At 42.4% G+C, this 25,063-nt stretch overlaps 1 protein-coding gene across 1 annotated transcript in view; it reads left to right on the forward strand.

Moving 5' to 3' along the window:
- The first annotated feature begins 378 nt into the window (after positions 1–378).
- LOC109886300 (transcriptional coactivator YAP1-like) overlaps positions 379–25,063 on the forward strand; it is an 87,427-nt gene continuing 62,742 nt past the window's right edge. The window contains exons 1-2 of the mRNA XM_031796903.1: positions 379–1,083; positions 3,234–3,463. Coding sequence (XP_031652763.1) covers positions 883–1,083; positions 3,234–3,463 — 431 coding nt within the window. The 5' untranslated portion in view covers positions 379–882. The remainder of the gene's footprint in view (positions 1,084–3,233; positions 3,464–25,063) is intronic.

Genomic DNA, 25,063 nt, shown 5'->3' on the forward strand with positions numbered 1-25,063 from the left:
CTATAGTTTATTCATCATTTATTCAATTATTAAGGCATAACTATAGTTTATTCATAATTTATTAAGGCATAACTATAGTTTATTCATCATTTCCCAAGACATGAGTATAGTTTATTAATCATTTACTAAGGCATGACAATACAATGGCATTTCAATTGCTATAACAATAAAACAGAACAAGTTTCCCGACACAAAAACACTCCAGATTAGTTTAAAATCTAAATCACAGTCGTAAGAATAGTTGATTAAACGTTGCTGTAGAGAAAGTTCTCCCCACTGGAGAAGAGGGATGTGGTCTCTGTAAAGGCTCTCTGTCCCAGTGAATGATCCCAAGCCCTGCCCATTCCTAGGTTCAGATCACATGAGTCAGAGTCGGATGTCCTGCCTGGAGTGTAGAACCAAGTCAGCTTCAACTTTACAACAGTGAGAAGGCAATGATTTACAATGCGCGCTGTCACTCCTGTTTCATGGCAAAATCGGTCAACTCTCGAAAGTTAATCTGTGCAGTTATTTGAGTTTCGCTCAAGATAAGTTTTTAGCTGTTCTCTTTTTGGAAAAGTTACAGACACAGTTGGGTAGATATGCACGTTGTTATATTAGCTAGTGTGTCTTTCCCGAAACAGCAGAAAGAAGAGTACACTTTTCGGAGATTACAATAGTTATATTGTAATAGTTATAGCCATATTGTTGGGAGAAAATACATTCACAATAATTTAACAACTTCTTCGAAGTTACTTTTGGAAGAATTTACTTTTGGAAGTTGGATGATTTGAGGTTTCAAGTTTCGTTCTGAAGAAAACTTTGCATTGATTTTGGCTCTTTGAATCTTTTATAGACATTTTTTCTCGAGCAAATACGTTTTGTATCGTTTTTGGAATAACCATGGATCCCAGCCAGCACAACCCTCCAGCCGGTCACCAGATAGTCCATGTCCGGGGAGACTCGGAGACGGATCTGGAGGCCCTTTTCAACGCTGTTATGAACCCGAAAAACACAATCGTCCCTGCCTCCGTCCCCATGAGGATGAGAAAGCTCCCCGATTCCTTCTTCAAACCGCCTGAGCCAAAGTCCCACTCCAGACAAGTAGGACGTTAGAGACCACCCTCACACACACAACCCACCTACTAGGCCCCCGACGCTTTACTGACTAGTAGAGGAAAACCTTTTGTGTCGTTTTACTCTTACGCACACATGTTACTACTCGGGAGTGTCCTACAACTCCAGACAAAAGCGGGAGGTTTAAAACGTATTTAATAGTCGCCAAAGTTCAGGAGCATGTCTTTAACTAATTCAACTGATTGAGAAGTTATCTTCTATTTCCTAAATACCGACCAATCAACAACTGAGCATGGTAACCTTTGAGGGAGTTGTTGATTAACGTTTAAAGTGTTATTACTATATTAATATACAGTACCACTATAAAAGATACATGATTCATTTTAAGATTGATTAAAGGTGTAACTTTTGATGTTTGTAAATTTGAACGAAATGTCTGTGATCAAAAAGGGACTGTAGGCTTATATTTACTTCGATAGCAACAGATACGTTTGTGTAGAAGTGGATGCTGCCAGCGCGGTTTGTTAAACAATGTAGCATATTTATCTAGGAATACGGTTACAAAATCATATGCTGGTTTTTGAATCACTCAATCCTATTGACAATTTCTTCTTTTTAGTTTCTGATCTTTAGTCAAAGAGTTGAGCTAACAGTGTGCATTCGCGGTTTGACGGTGTGCATTCGGGGTTTGACTTGCAGACTTGTCGGGGAATGGCTGTCGGGACTCTACAGTTGTTTTTCCTGATTCGCTGTAGCAGCATGTGGCAGCACCCCTCTCCTCCTATGCCTTTATGAGTAGTACCATCAAACGTCTCCTACTTGTTATTCATGTTTATTCAAGCTCATGACCTAACATGTTTATTCTTATTGCATGGAACAACTGCTTCTTTATTAAACTATTTACTATTTAGAAAACTTGGCTATAATTCATTAAAATAATGACTTTGAAGTGAGTAGTGACCTACTTTTAACTATAAATGTAACTACATTTCGCAGTAGCTTGGTGGTAGTTCACTAGTTAATAGCCTTTTTGTTGCCATGGAGTGGTAGAGCTAACTACTGGAACTACAAAACACTTTTTCTTCTCCAAAAATATACCAAAATATTAAAAATATGGGTGAAGTAGGCAGTCATGTCCTTTATTTTCTGTCATCAGACCTGCATAATTCTCACTTGAAACATCCTTGTTGTGTTTAATAAACGACATTATACATTCTGTTAAAAAATAAACCCAAAAGTGATCTCTTCTTTTCAGTTTTTGTCAGTTTTTGTCTAACATGTGCCATGTTAGATCTATATATGATAATAGTGGACTACTTTTCCAAAGTAACTATAGTTCAGTAAACTGTATTCTTGTTATTGGCTTTAGGGGCGGCAGGTTGCCGTGAGGTTAGATTATTGGGCCAGTAATCAAAAGGCTGCTGGTTCGAATACCTGAGCTGACAAGGTGAAACATCTGTCCATGTTCCCGTGAGCAAGGCACTTAACCCTAATTGCTCCAGGGGCACTGTACAATGGTGACCGTGGCTGTGACCCCACTCCCTGTGGATGTCTCAGGGGGAGTTGGGATATGGTGACCGTGGCTGTGACCCCACTCCCTGTGGATGTCTCAGGGGGAGTTGGGATATGGTGACCGTGGCTGTGACCCCACTCCCTGTGGATGTCTCAGGGGGAGTTGGGATATGGTGACCGTGGCTGTGACCCCACTCCCTGTGGATGTCTCAGGGGGAGTTGGGATATGGTGACCGTGGCTGTGACCCCACTCCCTGTGGATGTCTCAGGGGGAGTTGGGATATGGTGACCGTGGCTGTGACCCCACTCCCTGTGGATGTCTCAGGGGGAGTTGGGATATGGTGACCGTGGCTGTGACCCCACTCCCTGTTGATGTCTCAGGGGGAGTTGGGATATGCAAGAAACACATTTCCATTACACACTGTGTGTAACAAGACAATATTAAAGTATATTTATAGTAACTTCTTCCAGTGTGAAGGAACTGGTAGCTTGGTAAACTGTATTCAGAGTAGCTTTGCCAACACTGGTAGCTTGGTAAACTGTATTCTCTTCTCTCCCCCTCCTGTCCTCTCTTCCTCTCCTCTCTCCCCCTCCTCTCTCCCCTCTTCCCCTCCTCTCCCCCTCCTCATCCCCTCTCATCTCCTCTCCTTCCTACCTCCACCCAGGCTAGCACAGATGCAGTTACGGCTGGTGCCCTCGCCCCCCACCATGTGCGTGCCCACTCATCTCCGGCCTCTTTACAGCTAGGGGCAGTGTCACCCCTGTTGGGCATGGTCCCCGCGGGCGCGCCTCCATCAAACCTCCGACAGTCGTCCTATGAGATCCCAGATGACATGCCCTTGCCCCCGGGTTGGGAGGTGGCTCAGACCCCCTCTGGACAGAGATACTTCCTCAAGTAAGTTTAAAAAACACTTTAATAACACACTATGTAGGCTGCATCCTTTCTGGCTGTATCACCGCCTGGTGCGGCAACTGCACTGCCCACAACCACAAGGCTCTCCAGGGGGTGGTGTGGTCTGCCCAACGCATCACTGGGGGCACATTGCCTGCCCTGCAGGACACCTATAGCACCTGATGTCACAGGAAGGCCAAAAGGATCATCAAGGACAACAACCACCCGAGCCACTGCCTGTTCACCCTGCTATCATCCAGAAGGCGAGGTCAGTACAGGTGCATCAAAGCTGGGACCGAGAGACTGAAAAACAGCTACTATCTCAAGGCCATCAGACTGTAAATTAGCCATCACTAGCCGGCCTCCACCCGGTTACTCAACCCTGCACCTTAGAGGCTGCTGCCCCATATCCATAGACATGGAATCACTGGTCACTTTAATAAAGTTAATATGCTGCTTTGCTCATCTCATATGTAAATACTGTCTTCTGTTCAACTGTATTTAGTCAATGCCACTCCAACATGGCTCCTCCTAATATTTATATTTCTTAGCTCCATTATTTTACTTTAGATTTGTGTGTGTTGTTGTGAATTGTTAGATATTACTGCACTGTTGGAGCTAGGAACACACGCATTTAGTTAGATACTACTGCACTGTTGGAACTAGGAACACACGCATTTAGTTAGATACTACTGCACTGTTGGAGCTAGAAACACACGCATTTAGTTAGATACTACTGCACTGTTGGAACTAGGAACACAAGCATCTAGTTAGATATTACTGCACTGTTGGAGCTAGGAACACAAGCATTTAGTTAGATACTACTGCACTGTTGGAGCTAGGAACACACGCATTTAGTTAGATATTACTGCACTGTTGGAACTAGGAACACAAGCATCTAGTTAGATATTACTGCACTGTTGGAGCTAGAAACACACGCATTTAGTTAGATACTACTGCACTGTTGGAACTAGGAACACAAGCATCTAGTTAGATATTACTGCACTGTTGGAGCTAGGAACACAAGCATTTAGTTAGATACTACTGCACTGTTGGAGCTAGGAACACACGCATTTAGTTAGATACTACTGCACTGTTGGAGCTAGGAACACAAGCATTTAGTTAGATATTACTGCACTGTTGGAGCTAGAAACACACGCATTTAGTTAGATATTACTGCACTGTTGGAGCTAGGAACACACGCATTTAGTTAGATATTACTGCACTGTTGGAGCTAGGAACACACGCATTTAGTTAGATACTACTGCACTGTTGGAGCTAGGAACACACGCATTTAGTTAGATATTACTGCACTGTTGGAGCTAGGAACACACGCATTTAGTTAGATATTACTGCACTGTTGGAGCTAGGAACACACGCATTTAGTTAGATATTACTGCACTGTTGGAGCTAGGAACACACGCATTTAGTTAGATATTACTGCACTGTTGGAGCTAGGAACACAAGCATTTAGTTAGATACTACTGCACTGTTGGGAGCTAGGAACACAAGCATTTAGTTAGATATTACTGCACTGTTGGAGTTAGGAACACAAGCATTTAGTTAGATATTACTGCACTGTTGGAGCTAGGAACACAAGCATTTAGTTAGATATTACTGCACTGTTGGAACTAGGAACACAAGCATTTAGTTAGATACTACTGCACTGTTGGGAGCTAGGAACACAAGCATTTAGTTAGATATTACTGCACTGTTGGAGTTAGGAACACACGCATTTAGTTAGATACTACTGCACTGTTGGAACTAGGAACACAAGCATTTAGTTAGATACTACTGCACTGTTGGAGCTATAAACACAAGCATTTAGTTAGATACTACTGCACTGTTGGAGCTGGGAACACAAGCATTTAGTTAGATACTACTGCACTGTTGGAGCTAGGAACACACGCATTTAGTTAGATACTACTGTTAGAACTAGGAACACAAGCATTTAGTTAGATACTACTGCACTGTTGGAGCTAGAAACACAAGCATTTAGTTAGATACTACTGCACTGTTGGAGCTAGAAACACAAGCATTTAGTTAGATACTACTGCACTGTTGGAGCTAGGAACACACGCATTTAGTTAGATACTACTGCACTGTTGGAGCTAGGAACACACGCATTTAGTTAGATACTACTGCACTGTTGGAGCTAGGAACACACGCATTTAGTTAGATATTACTGCACTGTTGGAGCTAGGAACACAAGCATTTAGTTAGATACTACTGCACTGTTGGAGCTAGGAACACACGCATTTAGTTAGATATTACTGCACTGTTGGAGTTAGGAACACACGCATTTAGTTAGATATTACTGCACTGTTGGAGTTAGGAACACACGCATTTAGTTAGATATTACTGCACTGTTGGAGTTAGGAACACAAGCATTTAGTTAGATATTACTGTTGGAGCTAGGAACACAAGCATTTAGTTAGATATTACTGCACTGTTGGAGCTAGGAACACAAGCATTTAGTTAGATATTACTGCACTGTTGGAGCTAGAAACACAAGCATTTAGTTAGATATTACTGCACTGTTGGAGCTAGGAACACAAGCATTTAGTTAGATATTACTGTTGCAGCTAGGAACACAAGCATTTAGTTAGATATTACTGTTGGAGCTAGGAACACAAGCATTTAGTTAGATACTACTGCACTGTTGGAGTTAGAAGCACAAGCATTTAGTTAGATATTACTGTACTGTTGGAGCTAGGAACACAAGCATTTAGTTAGATACTACTGTTGGAGCTAGGAACACAAGCATTTAGTTAGATATTACTGTTGGAGCTAGGAACACAAGCATTTAGTTAGATACTACTGCACTGTTGGAGTTAGAAGCACAAGAATTTAGTTAGATACTCCTGTTGGAGCTAGGAACACAAGCATCTAGTTAGATATTACTGTTGGAGCTAGGAACACAAGCATTTAGTTAGATATTACTGTTGCAGCTAGGAACACAAGCATTTAGTTAGATACTACTGCACTGTTGGAGTTAGAAGCACAAGCATTTAGTTAGATACTACTGTTGGAGCTAGGAACACAAGCATCTAGTTAGATATTACTGTACTGTTGGAGCTAGGAACACAAGCATTTAGTTAGATATTACTGTACTGTTGGAGCTAGGAACACAAGCATTTAGTTAGATATTACTGTTGCAGCTAGGAACACAAGCATTTAGTTAGATAATATGCAAGTAGAGATACTGGGGTGCAAAGGAGCAAGATAAATAAATAAATACAGTATGGGGATGAGGTAGATAGATGGGCTGTTTACAGGTGGGCTATGTACAGGTGCAGTGATCTGTGAGCTGCTCTGACAGCTGGTGCTTAAAGCTAGTGAGGGAGATGTGAGTCTCCAGCTTCAGATATTTTTGCAGTTTGTTCCAGTCATTAGCAGCAGAGAACTGGAAGGAAAGGCGACCAAAGTAGGAATTGGCTTTGGGGGTGACCAGTGAGATATACCTGCTGGAGCGCGTGCTACGAGTGGGTGCTGCTATGTTGACCAGTGAGCTGAGATAAGGCGGGGCTTTACCTAGCAGAGACTTGTAGATGACCTGGAGCCAGTGGGTTTGGCGACGAGTATGAAGAGAGGGCCAACCAACGAGAGTGTACAGGTCGCAATGGTGGGTAGTGTATGGGGCTTTGGTGACAAAACGGATGGCACTGTGATAGACTGCATCCATTTTGTTGAGTAGGGTGTTGGAGGCTATTTTATAGATGACATCGCCGAAGTCGAGGATTGGTAAGATGGTCAGTTTTACGAGGGTTGTTTGGCAGCATGAGTGAAGGATGCTTTGTTGCGATATAGAAAGCCTATTCTAGATTTAATTTTGGATTGGAGATGCTTAATGTGAGTCTGGTAGGAGAGTTTACAGTCTAACCAGACACCCAGGTATTTGTATTTGTAAGACAATGATAGGTTGCTTTAACTTTTATTTACCATGTAGAAGTGTAAAAAGTGTCAAACCTCTTGCATTAGTTTAAAGGTGCAGAAATCGCTGCACCATATCCTGGTTGATTAAATTATAATAGTTCATCATAAGTTCAGTTTGTGTGACTAAACCAGCAAGTAGAGAGTCATTGTACCGTCTAAACCGCTGTGAAATATATTTTCCATTAACACAAATATTGTATTTTCAAGTGTTAAAATCTGATTTAGAAAACTGAAAGTAAAAGATGCAAAAACAACACTTAAGCATAGAAACAGAGCACATAGAACAGACATACCACTTCTTAGACTGGCTTTCAATGAGAGTGACAGATCTATAACAAAACATTTCTATGTGAATTTGGTCGGGTCACCCAGAATGTAGCATATTGCAAATAAATAACAATAGAAATGTGACAATTCTTTCAAAACTTCCTGTTGGTTGTGATGTGTATTGTTGTGATGTACTTTGTTAGAGCCTTCCAGAGAGGGCCCAAGCCATAAACAAAGGATCTTTAAATGGATCGGAAAGAAAGAGAGAACTAGAGAATAGCAGCAGGGTATTCGGTCGTAGCTCAGACAGAGCCTTTGTCCAGCAGGTGAAGCCTTTGTAAATGTGGAACACATGTTGTTGAGGTCTGGGACTGACCTTCCCACCCGCCCTGTGTGTGTGTGTGTGTGTGCGTGTGTGTGTGTGTGTGTGTGTGTGTGTGCGTATGCGCGTGTGCGTCTACAGACACGGCCCGGCCCTGTAAGAAGAGACCAGCACCCTTCATCTGAATCAGCCAACAAATACCAACAACGCTGTAATTATCAATGGCTTCACAATTTGACCTCCCCAACCCAGCCAGTCAGTCAGTCCCCTATCCCCTCACTAGACCAGCCAGTCAGTCAGTCCCCTATCCCCTCACTAGACCAGCTAGTCAGTCAGTCCCCTATCCCCTCACTAGACCAGCCAGTCAGTCAGTCCCCTATCCCCTCACTAGACCAGCCAGTCAGTCAGTCCCCTATCCCCTCCCCAACCCAGCCAGTCAGTCAGTCCCCTATCCCCTCACTAGACCAGCCAGTCAGTCAGTCCCCTATCCCCTCACTAGACCAGCCAGTCAGTCAGTCCCCTATCCCCTCCCCAACCCAGCCAGTCAGTCAGTCCCCTATCCCCTCACTAGACCAGCCAGTCAGTCAGTCCCCTATCCCCTCCCCAACCCAGCCTGTCAGTCAGTCCCCTATCCCCTCACTAGACCAGCCAGTCAGCCAGTCCCCTATCCCCTCACTAGACCAGCTAGTCAGTCAGTCCCCTATCCCCTCACTAGACCAGCCAGTCAGTCAGTCCCCTATCCCCTCACTAGACCAGCCAGTCAGTCAGTCCCCTATCCCCTCCCCAACCCAGCCAGTCAGTCAGTCCCCTATCCCCTCACTAGACCAGCCAGTCAGTCAGTCCCCTATCCCCTCACTAGACCAGCCAGTCAGTCAGTCCCCTATCCCCTCCCCAACCCAGCCAGTCAGTCAGTCCCCTATCCCCTCACTAGACCAGCCAGTCAGTCAGTCCCCTATCCCCTCCCCAACCCAGCCTGTCAGTCAGTCCCCTATCCCCTCACTGGACCAGCCAGTCAGTCAGTCCCCTATCCCCTCCCTGACCCAAATTCAATTTACGTCATTTAGCAGACGCTGTTCAAGAGCACATCGGCAGATTTTTCAATTAGTCAGCTTGGGGATTTAAACCAGTGACCTTTTGGGTACTGGACCAATGCTCTTAACCGCTAGGCTACCTGCCAACGACACTGATGTGTCTTGACATAGAGATCTGTAATTTACATAAGGACACTGATTGGTTCAAGGCAGGCGCTATAGTAATCAACTAAAATGTGTTAATCCATATCTCAATTGGTCCAATTGGTCTGCGTAATTCCTGGGGGACGACATGTTTACTGTTGCCTCGTTTCCCACTGTAAGAGGTATGATATGGCTGGTTGAATTTACACTATTTACAGTTGTGATTATCTGTCTTGAGTTTTAGAGTAAATGAACCAGTATGTTGTAGTTCAGATACACAGGACGGGAGGAGCAGGCAGGAAGGGAGGAGAAGACAGGAAGGGAGGAGAAGACAGGAAGGGAGGAGCAGACAGGAAGGGAGGAGCAGACAGGAAGGGAGGAGCAGGCAGGAAGGGAGGAGCAGGCAGGAAGGGAGGAGCAGACAGGAAGGGAGGAGAAGACAGGAAGGGAGGAGCAGACAGGAAGGGAGGAGCAGACAGGAAGGGAGGAGCAGACAGGAAGGGAGGAGCAGGCAGGAAGGGAGGAGAAGACAGGAAGGGAGGAGAATACAGGAAGGGAGGAGCAGGAAGGAAGGGAGGAGAATACAGGAAGGGAGGAGCAGACAGGAAGGGAGGAGCAGACAGGAAGGGAGGAGCAGGCAGGAAGGGAGGAGCAGACAGGAAGGGAGGAGAATACAGGAAGGGAGGAGCAGACAGGAAGGGAGGAGCAGGAAGGAAGGGAGGAGCAGACAGGAAAGGATGAGCAGACAGGAAGGGAGGGGCAGGAAGGAAGGGAGGAGCAGGGAGCTGTATTGTGATCCTGTCTCTACTCTATAAAAGCTCAGACACACCTGTAGGATTGTCAAATGTTTGCCTGCCAACAGTACTTTGCACCCTTGAACAGTGTCGGCATTCAACCAATCTTTTTTGTGTTCACACAGCAAAGACCTTGAAGTAGTCAGCCTTGTTAAAATACTCCAAACAAGATGGTGAAAGTAGCATTGATTGGCAGTGTTGACCATGTGTGTTGCTTAGTCATGCTATTTTAAAGAAGGCCTTAGTTGATACTAGCCAGATGGCTACAGCTAGATAACTACCTAGCAAGATGACGAAGAAACGATTTAATTCACTTTCTATAATCCCATACTGCCAGTGCCAGACCATAGACAAATGTTTAGCTAGCTAGCTAACATTACCATATTCACCAGCTAGCACAGCATCCTAGCTAGCTAAGTATGGTGCTCGGCAACTAACACAGGAAGCTGTTTCATGGAAACTAATCCATTGTGATTTAATTATGTCAATACTAGCTACAGTGGTTAGCTAGCTTGGAGGAAGTATTTAGTGTTGTGTGCATTGCATCTATGTACTTAGCTAGCTACCATCCCATAGCCTACATTGAATATGAATTGTGACTGGCTCATGACATTTAGCCAAAGACAGTACAGTTTGTTAGATAGGTAGAAACTGATCACACTTGTAGGCAATGTCATGGCGACGTTCGCTAGCTAAGCTAATGCCCGGAAACACGCCATCAGAGGTACGTTCAGTTCGCTTTAATGTTTGCTATGTTCCCCAAAATGTTCTTGTGTGTTCTTGAACAGGGGGTCTGTTTGCTACCGTTTGGTGAGGCGAGGTGTGACTTGATGCAATGAGTGTCGTATTTAAAGGGATTGGCCATGCTGACAGCGTTCCCCAACCCACAACCCAACTCCTCCCAGTTTTTCAACTGGTCATTCATTCCAGAATAAAATAAAGTACTGAACGCATCCCTGATCTAACGGTTGTCTCGCGCTGTTCAATCAAAGGCACTCCTTTGATAAGAAGTTGTTTTTGACGAAAACGTGTCAGTTTGTCATCTTCAAGAGGTTGGATTACTAAAATGTTCAACTAGATAATGACTCTAATCTATAGTCGATTGTATTTAACAACTAAGGAAGACCTTTCCCTTCTCTCATTGACTCCCCAAACCTCGGGCCTGGTCCGCCTGGTCCGCCTGGTCCGCCTGGTCCGCCTGGTCTGCCTGGTTCGCTTGGTCCGCCTGGTCCGCTTGGTCCGCCTGGTTCGCCTGGTCCGCTTGGTCCGCCTGGTCTGCCTGGTTCGCTTGGTCCGCCTGGTCCGCTTGGTCCGCCTGGTTCGCTTGGTCCGCCTGGTCCGCTTGGTCAGCCTGGTCCGCTTGGTCCGCCTGGTCCGCCTGGTCCGCTTGGTCCGCCTGGTTCGCTTGGTCCGCTTGGTCCGCCTGGTCCGCTTGGTCCGCCTGGTCCGCTTGGTCCGCCTGGTTCGCTTGGTCCGCCTGGTCCGCTTGGTCCGCCTGGTCCGCCTGGTCCGCTTGGTCCGCCTGGTCCGCTTGGGCCGCCTGGTCCGCTTGGTCCGCCTGGTTCGCTTGGTCCGCCTGGTTCGCTTGGTCCGCCTGGTCCGCCTGGTCCGCTTGGTCCGCCTGGTCCGCTTGGTCCGCCTGGTCCGCCTGGTCCGCTTGGTCCGCTTGGTCCGCCTGGTCCGCTTGGTCCGCCTGGTTCGCTTGGTCCGCCTGGTCCGCCTGGTCCGCTTGGTCCGCCTGGTCCGCTTTGACGCGTTCCTAGAAGTCTGGTGATGTTGCGCCTCTGGGCTTAGAAACTCTGTGATTTAACCTTCGATTAGTGGAGAAAATGCCCTCTTTTTCCTTTTTGTTGTCACTCCTGTTGGTTCCCCACGTCGGGGTTCATGCTCTCTGATTGGCTCAAAGTCAAGTTGTTGGCTACCAGGATCGAAAACGATGTCACGGGTGAAGACATATTGGTCGCGGGTGACAGGTTTTTGGGCTACTATTAAATTGCACCATGGCCCACGTAAAAATAGAGATATTTAACTGTAACCTGCTGCTGCTGACTATCAGACAGTGAACAGCTTGTTACTGAGTGAGTGAGTGTGAGACTCCTGTTTACCAGCAGACTATTTAGATTGGTCATCATGGAGACTCCTGTTTACCAGTAGACTATTTAGATTGGTCACTATGGAGACTACTGTTTACCAGTAGACTATTTAGATTGGTCACTATGGAGACTCCTGTTTACCAGTAGACTATTTAGATTGGTCACTATGGAGACTCCTGTTTACCAGTAGACTATTTAGATTGGTCACTATGGAGACTCCTGTTTACCAGTAGACTATTTAGATTGGTCACTATGGAGACTACTGTTTACCAGTAGACTATTTAGATTGGTCACTATGGAGACTCCTGTTTACCAGTAGACTATTTAGATTGGTCACTATGGAGACTACTGTTTACCAGTAGACTATTTAGATTGGTCACTATGGAGACTCCTGTTTACCAGTAGACTATTTAGATTGGTCACTATGGAGACTCCTGTTTACCAGTAGACTATTTAGATTGGTCACTATGGAGACTCCTGTTTACCAGTAGACTATTTAGATTGGTCACTATGGAGACTCCTGTTTACCAGTAGACTATTTAGATTGGTCACTATGGAGACTCCTGTTTACCAGTAGACTATTTAGATTGGTCACTATGGAGACTCCTGTTTACCAGTAGACTATTTAGATTGGTCACTATGGAGACTACTGTTTACCAGTAGACTATTTAGATTGGTCACTATGGAGACTCCTGTTTACCAGTAGACTATTTAGATTGGTCACTATGGAGACTCCTGTTTACCAGTAGACTATTTAGATTGGTCACTATGGAGACTCCTGTTTACCAGTAGACTATTTAGATTGGTCACTATGGAGACTCCTGTTTACCAGTAGACTATTTAGATTGGTCACTATGGAGACTCCTGTTTACCAGTTGTAGGTAGACTATTTAGATTGGTCATCATGGAGACTACTGTTTACCAGTAGACTATTTAGATTGGTCACTATGGAGACTCCTGTTTACCAGTAGACTATTTAGATTGGTCACTATGGAGACTACTGTTTACCAGTAGACTATTTAGATTGGTCACTATGGAGACTCCTGTTTACCAGTAGACTATTTAGATTGGTCATCATGGAGACTCCTGTTTACCAGTAGACTATTTAGATTGGTCACTATGGAGACTCCTGTTTACCAGTAGACTATTTAGATTGGTCACTATGGAGACTCCTGTTTACCAGTTGACTATTTAGATTGGTCACTATGGAGACTCCTGTTTACCAGTAGACTATTTAGATTGGTCACTATGGAGACTCCTGTTTACCAGTAGACTATTTAGATTGGTCATCATGGAGACTCCTGTTTACCAGTAGACTATTTAGATTGGTCACTATGGAGACTCCTGTTTACCAGTAGACTATTTAGATTGGTCACTATGGAGACTCCTGTTTACCAGTAGACTATTTAGATTGGTCACTATGGAGACTCCTGTTTACCAGTAGACTATTTAGATTGGTCATCATGGAGACTCCTGTTTACCAGTAGACTATTTAGATTGGTCACTATGGAGACTCCTGTTTACCAGTTGACTATTTAGATTGGTCACTATGGAGACTCCTGTTTACCAGTAGACTATTTAGATTGGTCACTATGGAGACTCCTGTTTACCAGTTGACTATTTAGATTGGTCACTATGGAGACTACTGTTTACCAGTAGACTATTTAGATTGGTCATCATGGAGACTCCTGTTTACCAGTAGACTATTTAGATTGGTCACTATGGAGACTCCTGTTTACCAGTAGACTATTTAGATTGGTCACTATGGAGACTACTGTTTACCAGTAGACTATTTAGATTGGTCACTATGGAGACTCCTGTTTACCAGTAGACTATTTAGATTGGTCACTATGGAGACTCCTGTTTACCAGTAGACTATTTAGATTGGTCACTATGGAGACTCCTGTTTACCAGTAGACTATTTAGATTGGTCACTATGGAGACTCCTGTTTACCAGTAGACTATTTAGATTGGTCACTATGGAGACTCCTGTTTACCAGTAGACTATTTAGATTGGTCACTATGGAGACTCCTGTTTACCAGTAGACTATTTAGATTGGTCATCATGGAGACCCCTGTTTACCAGTAGACTATTTAGATTGGTCACTATGGAGACTCCTGTTTACCAGTAGACTATTTAGATTGGTCACTATGGAGACTGCTGTTTACCAGTAGACTATTTAGATTGGTCACTATGGAGACTCCTGTTTACCAGTAGACTATTTAGATTGGTCACTATGGAGACTCCTGTTTACCAGTAGACTATTTAGATTGGTCACTATGGAGACTCCTGTTTACCAGTAGACTATTTAGATTGGTCACTATGGAGACTCCTGTTTACCAGTGGACTATTTAGATTGGTCACTATGGAGACTCCTGTTTACCAGTAGACTATTTAGATTGGTCACTATGGAGACTGCTGTTTACCAGTTGTAGGTAGACTATTTAGATTGGTCACTATGGAGACTACTGTTTACCAGCAGACTATTTAGATTGGTCATCATGGAGACTCCTGTTTACCAGTAGACTATTTAGATTGGTCACTATGGAGACTCCTGTTTACCAGTAGACTATTTAGATTGGTCACTATGGAGACTCCTGTTTACCAGTAGACTATTTAGATTGGTCACTATGGAGACTCCTGTTTACCAGTAGACTATTTAGATTGGTCATCATGGAGACTCCTGTTTACCAGCAGACTATTTAGATTGGTCATCATGGAGACTCCTGTTTACCAGTAGACTATTTAGATTGGTCACTATGGAGACTCCTGTTTACCAGTAGACTATTTAGATTGGTCACTATGGAGACTCCTGTTTACCAGTAGACTATTTAGATTGGTCATCATGGAGACTCCTGTTTACCAGTAGACTATTTAGATTGGTCACTATGGAGACTCCTGTTTACCAGTAGACTATTTAGATTGGTCACTATGGAGACTACTGTTTACCAGTAGACTATTTAGATTGGTCATCATGGAGACTCCTGTTTACCAGTAGACTATTTAGATTGGTCACTATGGAGACTCCTGTTTACCAGTAGACTATTTAGATTGGTCATCATGGAGACTCCTGTTTACCAGTAGACTATTTAGATTGGTCACTATGGAGACTCCTGTTTACCAGTAGACTATTTAGATTGGTCATCATGGAGACTCCTGTTTACCAGCAGACTATTTAGATTGGTCATCATGGAGACTGCTGTTTACCAGTAGACTATTTAGATTGGTCACTATGGAGACTACTGTTTACCAGTTGACTATTTAGATTGGTCATCATGGAGACTCCTGTTTACCAGTAGACTATTTAGATTGGTCACTATGGAGACTCCTGTTTACCAGTAGACTATTTAGATTGGTCACTATGGAGACTCCTGTTTACCAGTAGACTATTTAGATTGGTCATCATGGAGACTACTGTTTACCAGCAGACTATTTAGATTGGTCATCATGGAGACTGCTGTTTACCAGTAGACTATTTAGATTGGTCACTATGGAGACTCCTGTTTACCAGCAGACTATTTAGATTGGTCACTATGGAGACTCCTGTTTACCAGTAGACTATTTAGATTGGTCACTATGGAGACTCCTGTTTACCAGTAGACTATTTAGATTGGTCACTATGGAGACTCCTGTTTACCAGTAGACTATTTAGATTGGTCACTATGGAGACTCCTGTTTACCAGCAGACTATTTAGATTGGTCATCATGGAGACTCCTGTTTACCAGTAGACTATTTAGATTGGTCACTATGGAGACTCCTGTTTACCAGTAGACTATTTAGATTGGTCATCATGGAGACTCCTGTTTACCAGTAGACTATTTAGATTGGTCATCATGGAGACTCCTGTTTACCAGTAGACTATTTAGATTGGTCACTATGGAGACTCCTGTTTACCAGTAGACTATTTAGATTGGTCACTATGGAGACTCCTGTTTACCAGTAGACTATTTAGATTGGTCACTATGGAGACTCCTGTTTACCAGTAGACTATTTAGATTGGTCACTATGGAGACTCCTGTTTACCAGTAGACTATTTAGATTGGTCACTATGGAGACTCCTGTTTACCAGCAGACTATTTAGATTGGTCATCATGGAGACTCCTGTTTACCAGTAGACTATTTAGATTGGTCACTATGGAGACTCCTGTTTACCAGCAGACTATTTAGATTGGTCACTATGGAGACTCCTGTTTACCAGTAGACTATTTAGATTGGTCACTATGGAGACTCCTGTTTACCAGTAGACTATTTAGATTGGTCACTATGGAGACTCCTGTTTACCAGTAGACTATTTAGATTGGTCATCATGGAGACTCCTGTTTACCAGTAGACTATTTAGATTGGTCACTATGGAGACTCCTGTTTACCAGTAGACTATTTAGATTGGTCATCATGGAGACTCCTGTTTACCAGTAGACTATTTAGATTGGTCACTATGGAGACTCCTGTTTACCAGTAGACTATTTAGATTGGTCATCATGGAGACTCCTGTTTACCAGCAGACTATTTAGATTGGTCACTATGGAGACTCCTGTTTACCAGTAGACTATTTAGATTGGTCATCATGGAGACTACTGTTTACCAGTAGACTATTTAGATTGGTCACTATGGAGACTCCTGTTTACCAGTGGACTATTTAGATTGGTCACTATGGAGACTACTGTTTACCAGCAGACTATTTAGATTGGTCATCATGGAGACTGCTGTTTACCAGTAGACTATTTAGATTGGTCACTATGGAGACTCCTGTTTACCAGTAGACTATTTAGATTGGTCACTATGGAGACTCCTGTTTACCAGTAGACTATTTAGATTGGTCACTATGGAGACTCCTGTTTACCAGTAGACTATTTAGATTGGTCACTATGGAGACTCCTGTTTACCAGCAGACTATTTAGATTGGTCACTATGGAGACTCCTGTTTACCAGTAGACTATTTAGATTGGTCATCATGGAGACTACTGTTTACCAGTAGACTATTTAGATTGGTCACTATGGAGACTCCTGTTTACCAGTGGACTATTTAGATTGGTCACTATGGAGACTACTGTTTACCAGCAGACTATTTAGATTGGTCATCATGGAGACTCCTGTTTACCAGTAGACTATTTAGATTGGTCATCATGGAGACTACTGTTTACCAGTAGACTATTTAGATTGGTCATCATGGAGACTCCTGTTTACCAGTAGACTATTTAGATTGGTTACTATGGAGACTCCTGTTTACCAGTAGACTATTTAGATTGGTCACTATGGAGACTCCTGTTTACCAGTAGACTATTTAGATTGGTCACTATGGAGACTCCTGTTTACCAGCAGACTATTTAGATTGGTCATCATGGAGACTCCTGTTTACCAGTAGACTATTTAGATTGGTCACTATGGAGACTCCTGTTTACCAGCAGACTATTTAGATTGGTCATCATGGAGACTGCTGTTTACCAGTAGACTATTTAGATTGGTCACTATGGAGACTCCTGTTTACCAGTAGACTATTTAGATTGGTCATCATGGAGACTCCTGTTTACCAGTAGACTATTTAGATTGGTCACTATGGAGACTCCTGTTTACCAGTAGACTATTTAGATTGGTCACTATGGAGACTCCTGTTTACCAGCAGACTATTTAGATTGGTCATCATGGAGACTACTGTTTACCAGTAGACTATTTAGATTGGTCACTATGGAGACTCCTGTTTACCAGTAGACTATTTAGATTGGTCACTATGGAGACTCCTGTTTACCAGTAGACTATTTAGATTGGTCATTATGGAGACTCCTGTTTACCAGTAGACTATTTAGATTGGTCACTATGGAGACTCCTGTTTACCAGTAGACTATTTAGATTGGTCACTATGGAGACTCCTGTTTACCAGTAGACTATTTAGATTGGTCATTATGGAGACTCCTGTTTACCAGTAGACTATTTAGATTGGTCACTATGGAGACTCCTGTTTACCAGTAGACTATTTAGATTGGTCACTATGGAGACTGCTGTTTACCAGTAGACTATTTAGATTGGTCATCATGGAGACTCCTGTTTACCAGTAGACTATTTAGATTGGTCACTATGGAGACTCCTGTTTACCAGTAGACTATTTAGATTGGTCACTATGGAGACTCCTGTTTACCAGCAGACTATTTAGATTGGTCACTATGGAGACTCCTGTTTACCAGTAGACTATTTAGATTGGTCACTATGGAGACTCCTGTTTACCAGTTGTAGGTAGACTATTTAGATTGGTCACTATGGAGACTACTGTTTACCAGTAGACTATTTAGATTGGTCACTATGGAGACTCCTGTTTACCAGTAGACTATTTAGATTGGTCACTATGGAGACTCCTGTTTACCAGCAGACTATTTAGATTGGTCATCATGGAGACTCCTGTTTACCAGTAGACTATTTAGATTGGTCACTATGGAGACTCCTGTTTACCAGTAGACTATTTAGATTGGTCATCATGGAGACTCCTGTTTACCAGTAGACTATTTAGATTGGTCACTATGGAGACTCCTGTTTACCAGTAGACTATTTAGATTGGTCACTATGGAGACTCCTGTTTACCAGTAGACTATTTAGATTGGTCACTATGGAGACTCCTGTTTACCAGTAGACTATTTAGATTGGTCACTATGGAGACTCCTGTTTACCAGTAGACTATTTAGATTGGTCACTATGGAGACTCCTGTTTACCAGTAGACTATTTAGATTGGTCACTATGGAGACTACTGTTTACCAGTAGACTATTTAGATTGGTCATCATGGAGACTACTGTTTACCAGTTGTAGGTAGACTATTTAGATTGGTCACTATGGAGACTACTGTTTACCAGTTGTAGGTAGACTATTTAGATTGGTCACTATGGAGACTACTGTTTACCAGTAGACTATTTAGATTGGTCACTATGGAGACTCCTGTTTACCAGTTGACTATTTAGATTGGTCATCATGGAGACTCCTGTTTACCAGTAGACTATTTAGATTGGTCACTATGGAGACTCCTGTTTACCAGTAGACTATTTAGATTGGTCATCATGGAGACTCCTGTTTACCAGTAGACTATTTAGATTGGTCACTATGGAGACTCCTGTTTACCAGTAGACTATTTAGATTGGTCACTATGGAGACTCCTGTTTACCAGTAGACTATTTAGATTGGTCATTATGGAGACTCCTGTTTACCAGTAGACTATTTAGATTGGTCACTATGGAGACTGCTGTTTACCAGTAGACTATTTAGATTGGTCACTATGGAGACTCCTGTTTACCAGTAGACTATTTAGATTGGTCACTATGGAGACTGCTGTTTACCAGTAGACTATTTAGATTGGTCACTATGGAGACTCCTGTTTACCAGTAGACTATTTAGATTGGTCATTATGGAGACTCCTGTTTACCAGTAGACTATTTAGATTGGTCACTATGGAGACTGCTGTTTACCAGTAGACTATTTAGATTGGTCACTATGGAGACTCCTGTTTACCAGTAGACTATTTAGATTGGTCACTATGGAGACTCCTGTTTACCAGCAGACTATTTAGATTGGTCACTATGGAGACTCCTGTTTACCAGTAGACTATTTAGATTGGTCACTATGGAGACTCCTGTTTACCAGTAGACTATTTAGATTGGTCACTATGGAGACTCCTGTTTACCAGTAGACTATTTAGATTGGTCACTATGGAGACTCCTGTTTACCAGCAGACTATTTAGATTGGTCACTATGGAGACTCCTGTTTACCAGTAGACTATTTAGATTGGTCACTATGGAGACTGCTGTTTACCAGTAGACTATTTAGATTGGTCATCATGGAGACTCCTGTTTACCAGTTGACTATTTAGATTGGTCACTATGGAGACTCCTGTTTACCAGTAGACTATTTAGATTGGTCATCATGGAGACTCCTGTTTACCAGTAGACTATTTAGATTGGTTACTATGGAGACTCCTGTTTACCAGTAGACTATTTAGATTGGTCACTATGGAGACTCCTGTTTACCAGCAGACTATTTAGATTGGTCACTATGGAGACTACTGTTTACCAGTGGACTATTTAGATTGGTCACTATGGAGACTACTGTTTACCAGTAGACTATTTAGATTGGTCACTATGGAGACTACTGTTTACCAGTGGACTATTTAGATTGGTCACTATGGAGACTACTGTTTACCAGTAGACTATTTAGATTGGTCACTATGGAGACTCCTGTTTACCAGTAGACTATTTAGATTGGTCACTATGGAGACTCCTGTTTACCAGTAGACTATTTAGATTGGTCACTATGGAGACTCCTGTTTACCAGCAGACTATTTAGATTGGTCACTATGGAGACTACTGTTTACCAGTGGACTATTTAGATTGGTCACTATGGAGACTACTGTTTACCAGTAGACTATTTAGATTGGTCACTATGGAGACTACTGTTTACCAGTGGACTATTTAGATTGGTCACTATGGAGACTACTGTTTACCAGTAGACTATTTAGATTGGTCACTATGGAGACTCCTGTTTACCAGTAGACTATTTAGATTGGTCACTATGGAGACTCCTGTTTACCAGTAGACTATTTAGATTGGTCACTATGGAGACTCCTGTTTACCAGTAGACTATTTAGATTGGTCACTATGGAGACTCCTGTTTACCAGCAGACTATTTAGATTGGTCACTATGGAGACTCCTGTTTACCAGTAGACTATTTAGATTGGTCACTATGGAGACTGCTGTTTACCAGTAGACTATTTAGATTGGTCATCATGGAGACTCCTGTTTACCAGTTGACTATTTAGATTGGTCACTATGGAGACTCCTGTTTACCAGTAGACTATTTAGATTGGTCATCATGGAGACTCCTGTTTACCAGTAGACTATTTAGATTGGTTACTATGGAGACTCCTGTTTACCAGTAGACTATTTAGATTGGTCACTATGGAGACTCCTGTTTACCAGCAGACTATTTAGATTGGTCACTATGGAGACTACTGTTTACCAGTGGACTATTTAGATTGGTCACTATGGAGACTACTGTTTACCAGTAGACTATTTAGATTGGTCACTATGGAGACTACTGTTTACCAGTGGACTATTTAGATTGGTCACTATGGAGACTACTGTTTACCAGTAGACTATTTAGATTGGTCACTATGGAGACTACTGTTTACCAGTGGACTATTTAGATTGGTCACTATGGAGACTACTGTTTACCAGTTGTAGGTAGACTATTTAGATTGGTCACTATGGAGACACCTGTTTACCAGTGGACTATTTAGATTGGTCACTATGGAGACTACTGTTTACCAGTTGTAGGTAGACTATTTAGATTGGTCACTATGGAGACTCCTGTTTACCAGTTGTAGGTAGACTATTTAGATTGGTCACTATGGAGACTACTGTTTACCAGTAGACTATTTAGATTGGTCACTATGGAGACTACTGTTTACCAGTGGACTATTTAGATTGGTCACTATGGAGACTCCTGTTTACCAGTAGACTATTTAGATTGGTCACTATGGAGACTACTGTTTACCAGTAGACTATTTAGATTGGTCATCATGGAGACTCCTGTTTACCAGTAGACTATTTAGATTGGTCACTATGGAGACTCCTGTTTACCAGTAGACTATTTAGATTGGTCACTATGGAGACTGCTGTTTACCAGTAGACTATTTAGATTGGTCATCATGGAGACTCCTGTTTACCAGTAGACTATTTAGATTGGTCACTATGGAGACTCCTGTTTACCAGTAGACTATTTAGATTGGTCACTATGGAGACTCCTGTTTACCAGTAGACTATTTAGATTGGTCACTATGGAGACTCCTGTTTACCAGTAGACTATTTAGATTGGTCACTATGGAGACTCCTGTTTACCAGTAGACTATTTAGATTGGTCATCATGGAGACTCCTGTTTACCAGTAGACCATTTAGATTGGTCACTATGGAGACTCCTGTTTACCAGTAGACTATTTAGATTGGTCACTATGGAGACTACTGTTTACCAGTAGACTATTTAGATTGGTCACTATGGAGACTCCTGTTTACCAGTAGACTATTTAGATTGGTCACTATGGAGACTCCTGTTTACCAGTAGACTATTTAGATTGGTCATCATGGAGACTCCTGTTTACCAGTAGACTATTTAGATTGGTCATCATGGAGACTCCTGTTTACCAGTAGACTATTTAGATTGGTCACTATGGAGACTACTGTTTACCAGTAGACTATTTAGATTGGTCACTATGGAGACTCCTGTTTACCAGTAGACTATTTAGATTGGTCACTATGGAGACTCCTGTTTACCAGCAGACTATTTAGATTGGTCATCATGGAGACTCCTGTTTACCAGTAGACTATTTAGATTGGTCACTATGGAGACTCCTGTTTACCAGTAGACTATTTAGATTGGTCATCATGGAGACTCCTGTTTACCAGTAGACTATTTAGATTGGTCACTATGGAGACTCCTGTTTACCAGTAGACTATTTAGATTGGTCACTATGGAGACTCCTGTTTACCAGTAGACTATTTAGATTGGTCACTATGGAGACTCCTGTTTACCAGCAGACTATTTAGATTGGTCATCATGGAGACTCCTGTTTACCAGTAGACTATTTAGATTGGTCACTATGGAGACTCCTGTTTACCAGTAGACTATTTAGATTGGTCACTATGGAGACTCCTGTTTACCAGTAGACTATTTAGATTGGTCACTATGGAGACTCCTGTTTACCAGTAGACTATTTAGATTGGTCACTATGGAGACTCCTGTTTACCAGTAGACTATTTAGATTGGTCACTATGGAGACTCCTGTTTACCAGTAGACTATTTAGATTGGTCACTATGGAGACTCCTGTTTACCAGTAGACTATTTAGATTGGTCACTATGGAGACTCCTGTTTACCAGTAGACTATTTAGATTGGTCACTATGGAGACTCCTGTTTACCAGTAGACTATTTAGATTGGTCACTATGGAGACTCCTGTTTACCAGTAGACTATTTAGATTGGTCACTATGGAGACTCCTGTTTACCAGTAGACTATTTAGATTGGTCACTATGGAGACTCCTGTTTACCAGTAGACTATTTAGATTGGTCATCTATGGAGACTCCTGTTTACCAGTAGACTATTTAGATTGGTCACTATGGAGACTCCTGTTTACCAGTAGACTATTTAGATTGGTCATTATGGAGACTCCTGTTTACCAGTAGACTATTTAGATTGGTCACTATGGAGACTCCTGTTTACCAGTAGACTATTTAGATTGGTCACTATGGAGACTCCTGTTTACCAGTAGACTATTTAGATTGGTCACTATGGAGACTCCTGTTTACCAGTAGACTATTTAGATTGGTCACTATGGAGACTCCTGTTTACCAGTAGACTATTTAGATTGGTCATCATGGAGACTCCTGTTTACCAGCAGACTATTTAGATTGGTCACTATGGAGACTCCTGTTTACCAGTAGACTATTTAGATTGGTCATCATGGAGACTCCTGTTTACCAGTAGACTATTTAGATTGGTCACTATGGAGACTCCTGTTTACCAGTAGACTATTTAGATTGGTCACTATGGAGACTCCTGTTTACCAGTAGACTATTTAGATTGGTCATCATGGAGACTCCTGTTTACCAGCAGACTATTTAGATTGGTCACTATGGAGACTCCTGTTTACCAGTAGACTATTTAGATTGGTCACTATGGAGACTCCTGTTTACCAGTAGACTATTTAGATTGGTCACTATGGAGACTTCTGTTTACCAGTAGACTATTTAGATTGGTCACTATGGAGACTCCTGTTTACCAGTAGACTATTTAGATTGGTCATCATGGAGACTCCTGTTTACCAGTAGACTATTTAGATTGGTCACTATGGAGACTCCTGTTTACCAGTAGACTATTTAGATTGGTCACTATGGAGACTCCTGTTTACCAGTAGACTATTTAGATTGGTCATCATGGAGACTGCTGTTTACCAGTAGACTATTTAGATTGGTCACTATGGAGACTCCTGTTTACCAGTAGACTATTTAGATTGGTCATCATGGAGACTCCTGTTTACCAGTAGACTATTTAGATTGGTCACTATGGAGACTACTGTTTACCAGTTGACTATTTAGATTGGTCATCATGGAGACTCCTGTTTACCAGTAGACTATTTAGATTGGTCATCATGGAGACTACTGTTTACCAGTAGACTATTTAGATTGGTCACTATGGAGACTCCTGTTTACCAGTAGACTATTTAGATTGGTCACTATGGAGACTCCTGTTTACCAGTAGACTATTTAGATTGGTCACTATGGAGACTCCTGTTTACCAGTAGACTATTTAGATTGGTCATCATGGAGACTCCTGTTTACCAGTAGACTATTTAGATTGGTCACTATGGAGACTCCTGTTTACCAGTAGACTATTTAGATTGGTCACTATGGAGACTCCTGTTTACCAGTAGACTATTTAGATTGGTCATCATGGAGACTCCTGTTTACCAGTAGACTATTTAGATTGGTCACTATGGAGACTACTGTTTACCAGTAGACTATTTAGATTGGTCACTATGGAGACTACTGTTTACCAGTTGACTATTTAGATTGGTTACTATGGAGACTCCTGTTTACCAGCAGACTATTTAGATTGGTCATCATGGAGACTACTGTTTACCAGTAGACTATTTAGATTGGTCACTATGGAGACTCCTGTTTACCAGTAGACTATTTAGATTGGTCACTATGGAGACTCCTGTTTACCAGTAGACTATTTAGATTGGTCATCATGGAGACTACTGTTTACCAGTAGACTATTTAGATTGGTCACTATGGAGACTCCTGTTTACCAGTAGACTATTTAGATTGGTCACTATGGAGACTCCTGTTTACCAGTAGACTATTTAGATTGGTCACTATGGAGACTCCTGTTTACCAGTAGACTATTTAGATTGGTCACTATGGAGACTCCTGTTTACCAGTAGACTATTTAGATTGGTCACTATGGAGACTCCTGTTTACCAGT

The sequence above is a fragment of the Oncorhynchus kisutch genome, linkage group LG18 (genome assembly GCF_002021735.2).
Source record: "Oncorhynchus kisutch isolate 150728-3 linkage group LG18, Okis_V2, whole genome shotgun sequence".
Lineage (NCBI taxonomy): Eukaryota > Metazoa > Chordata > Actinopteri > Salmoniformes > Salmonidae > Oncorhynchus > Oncorhynchus kisutch.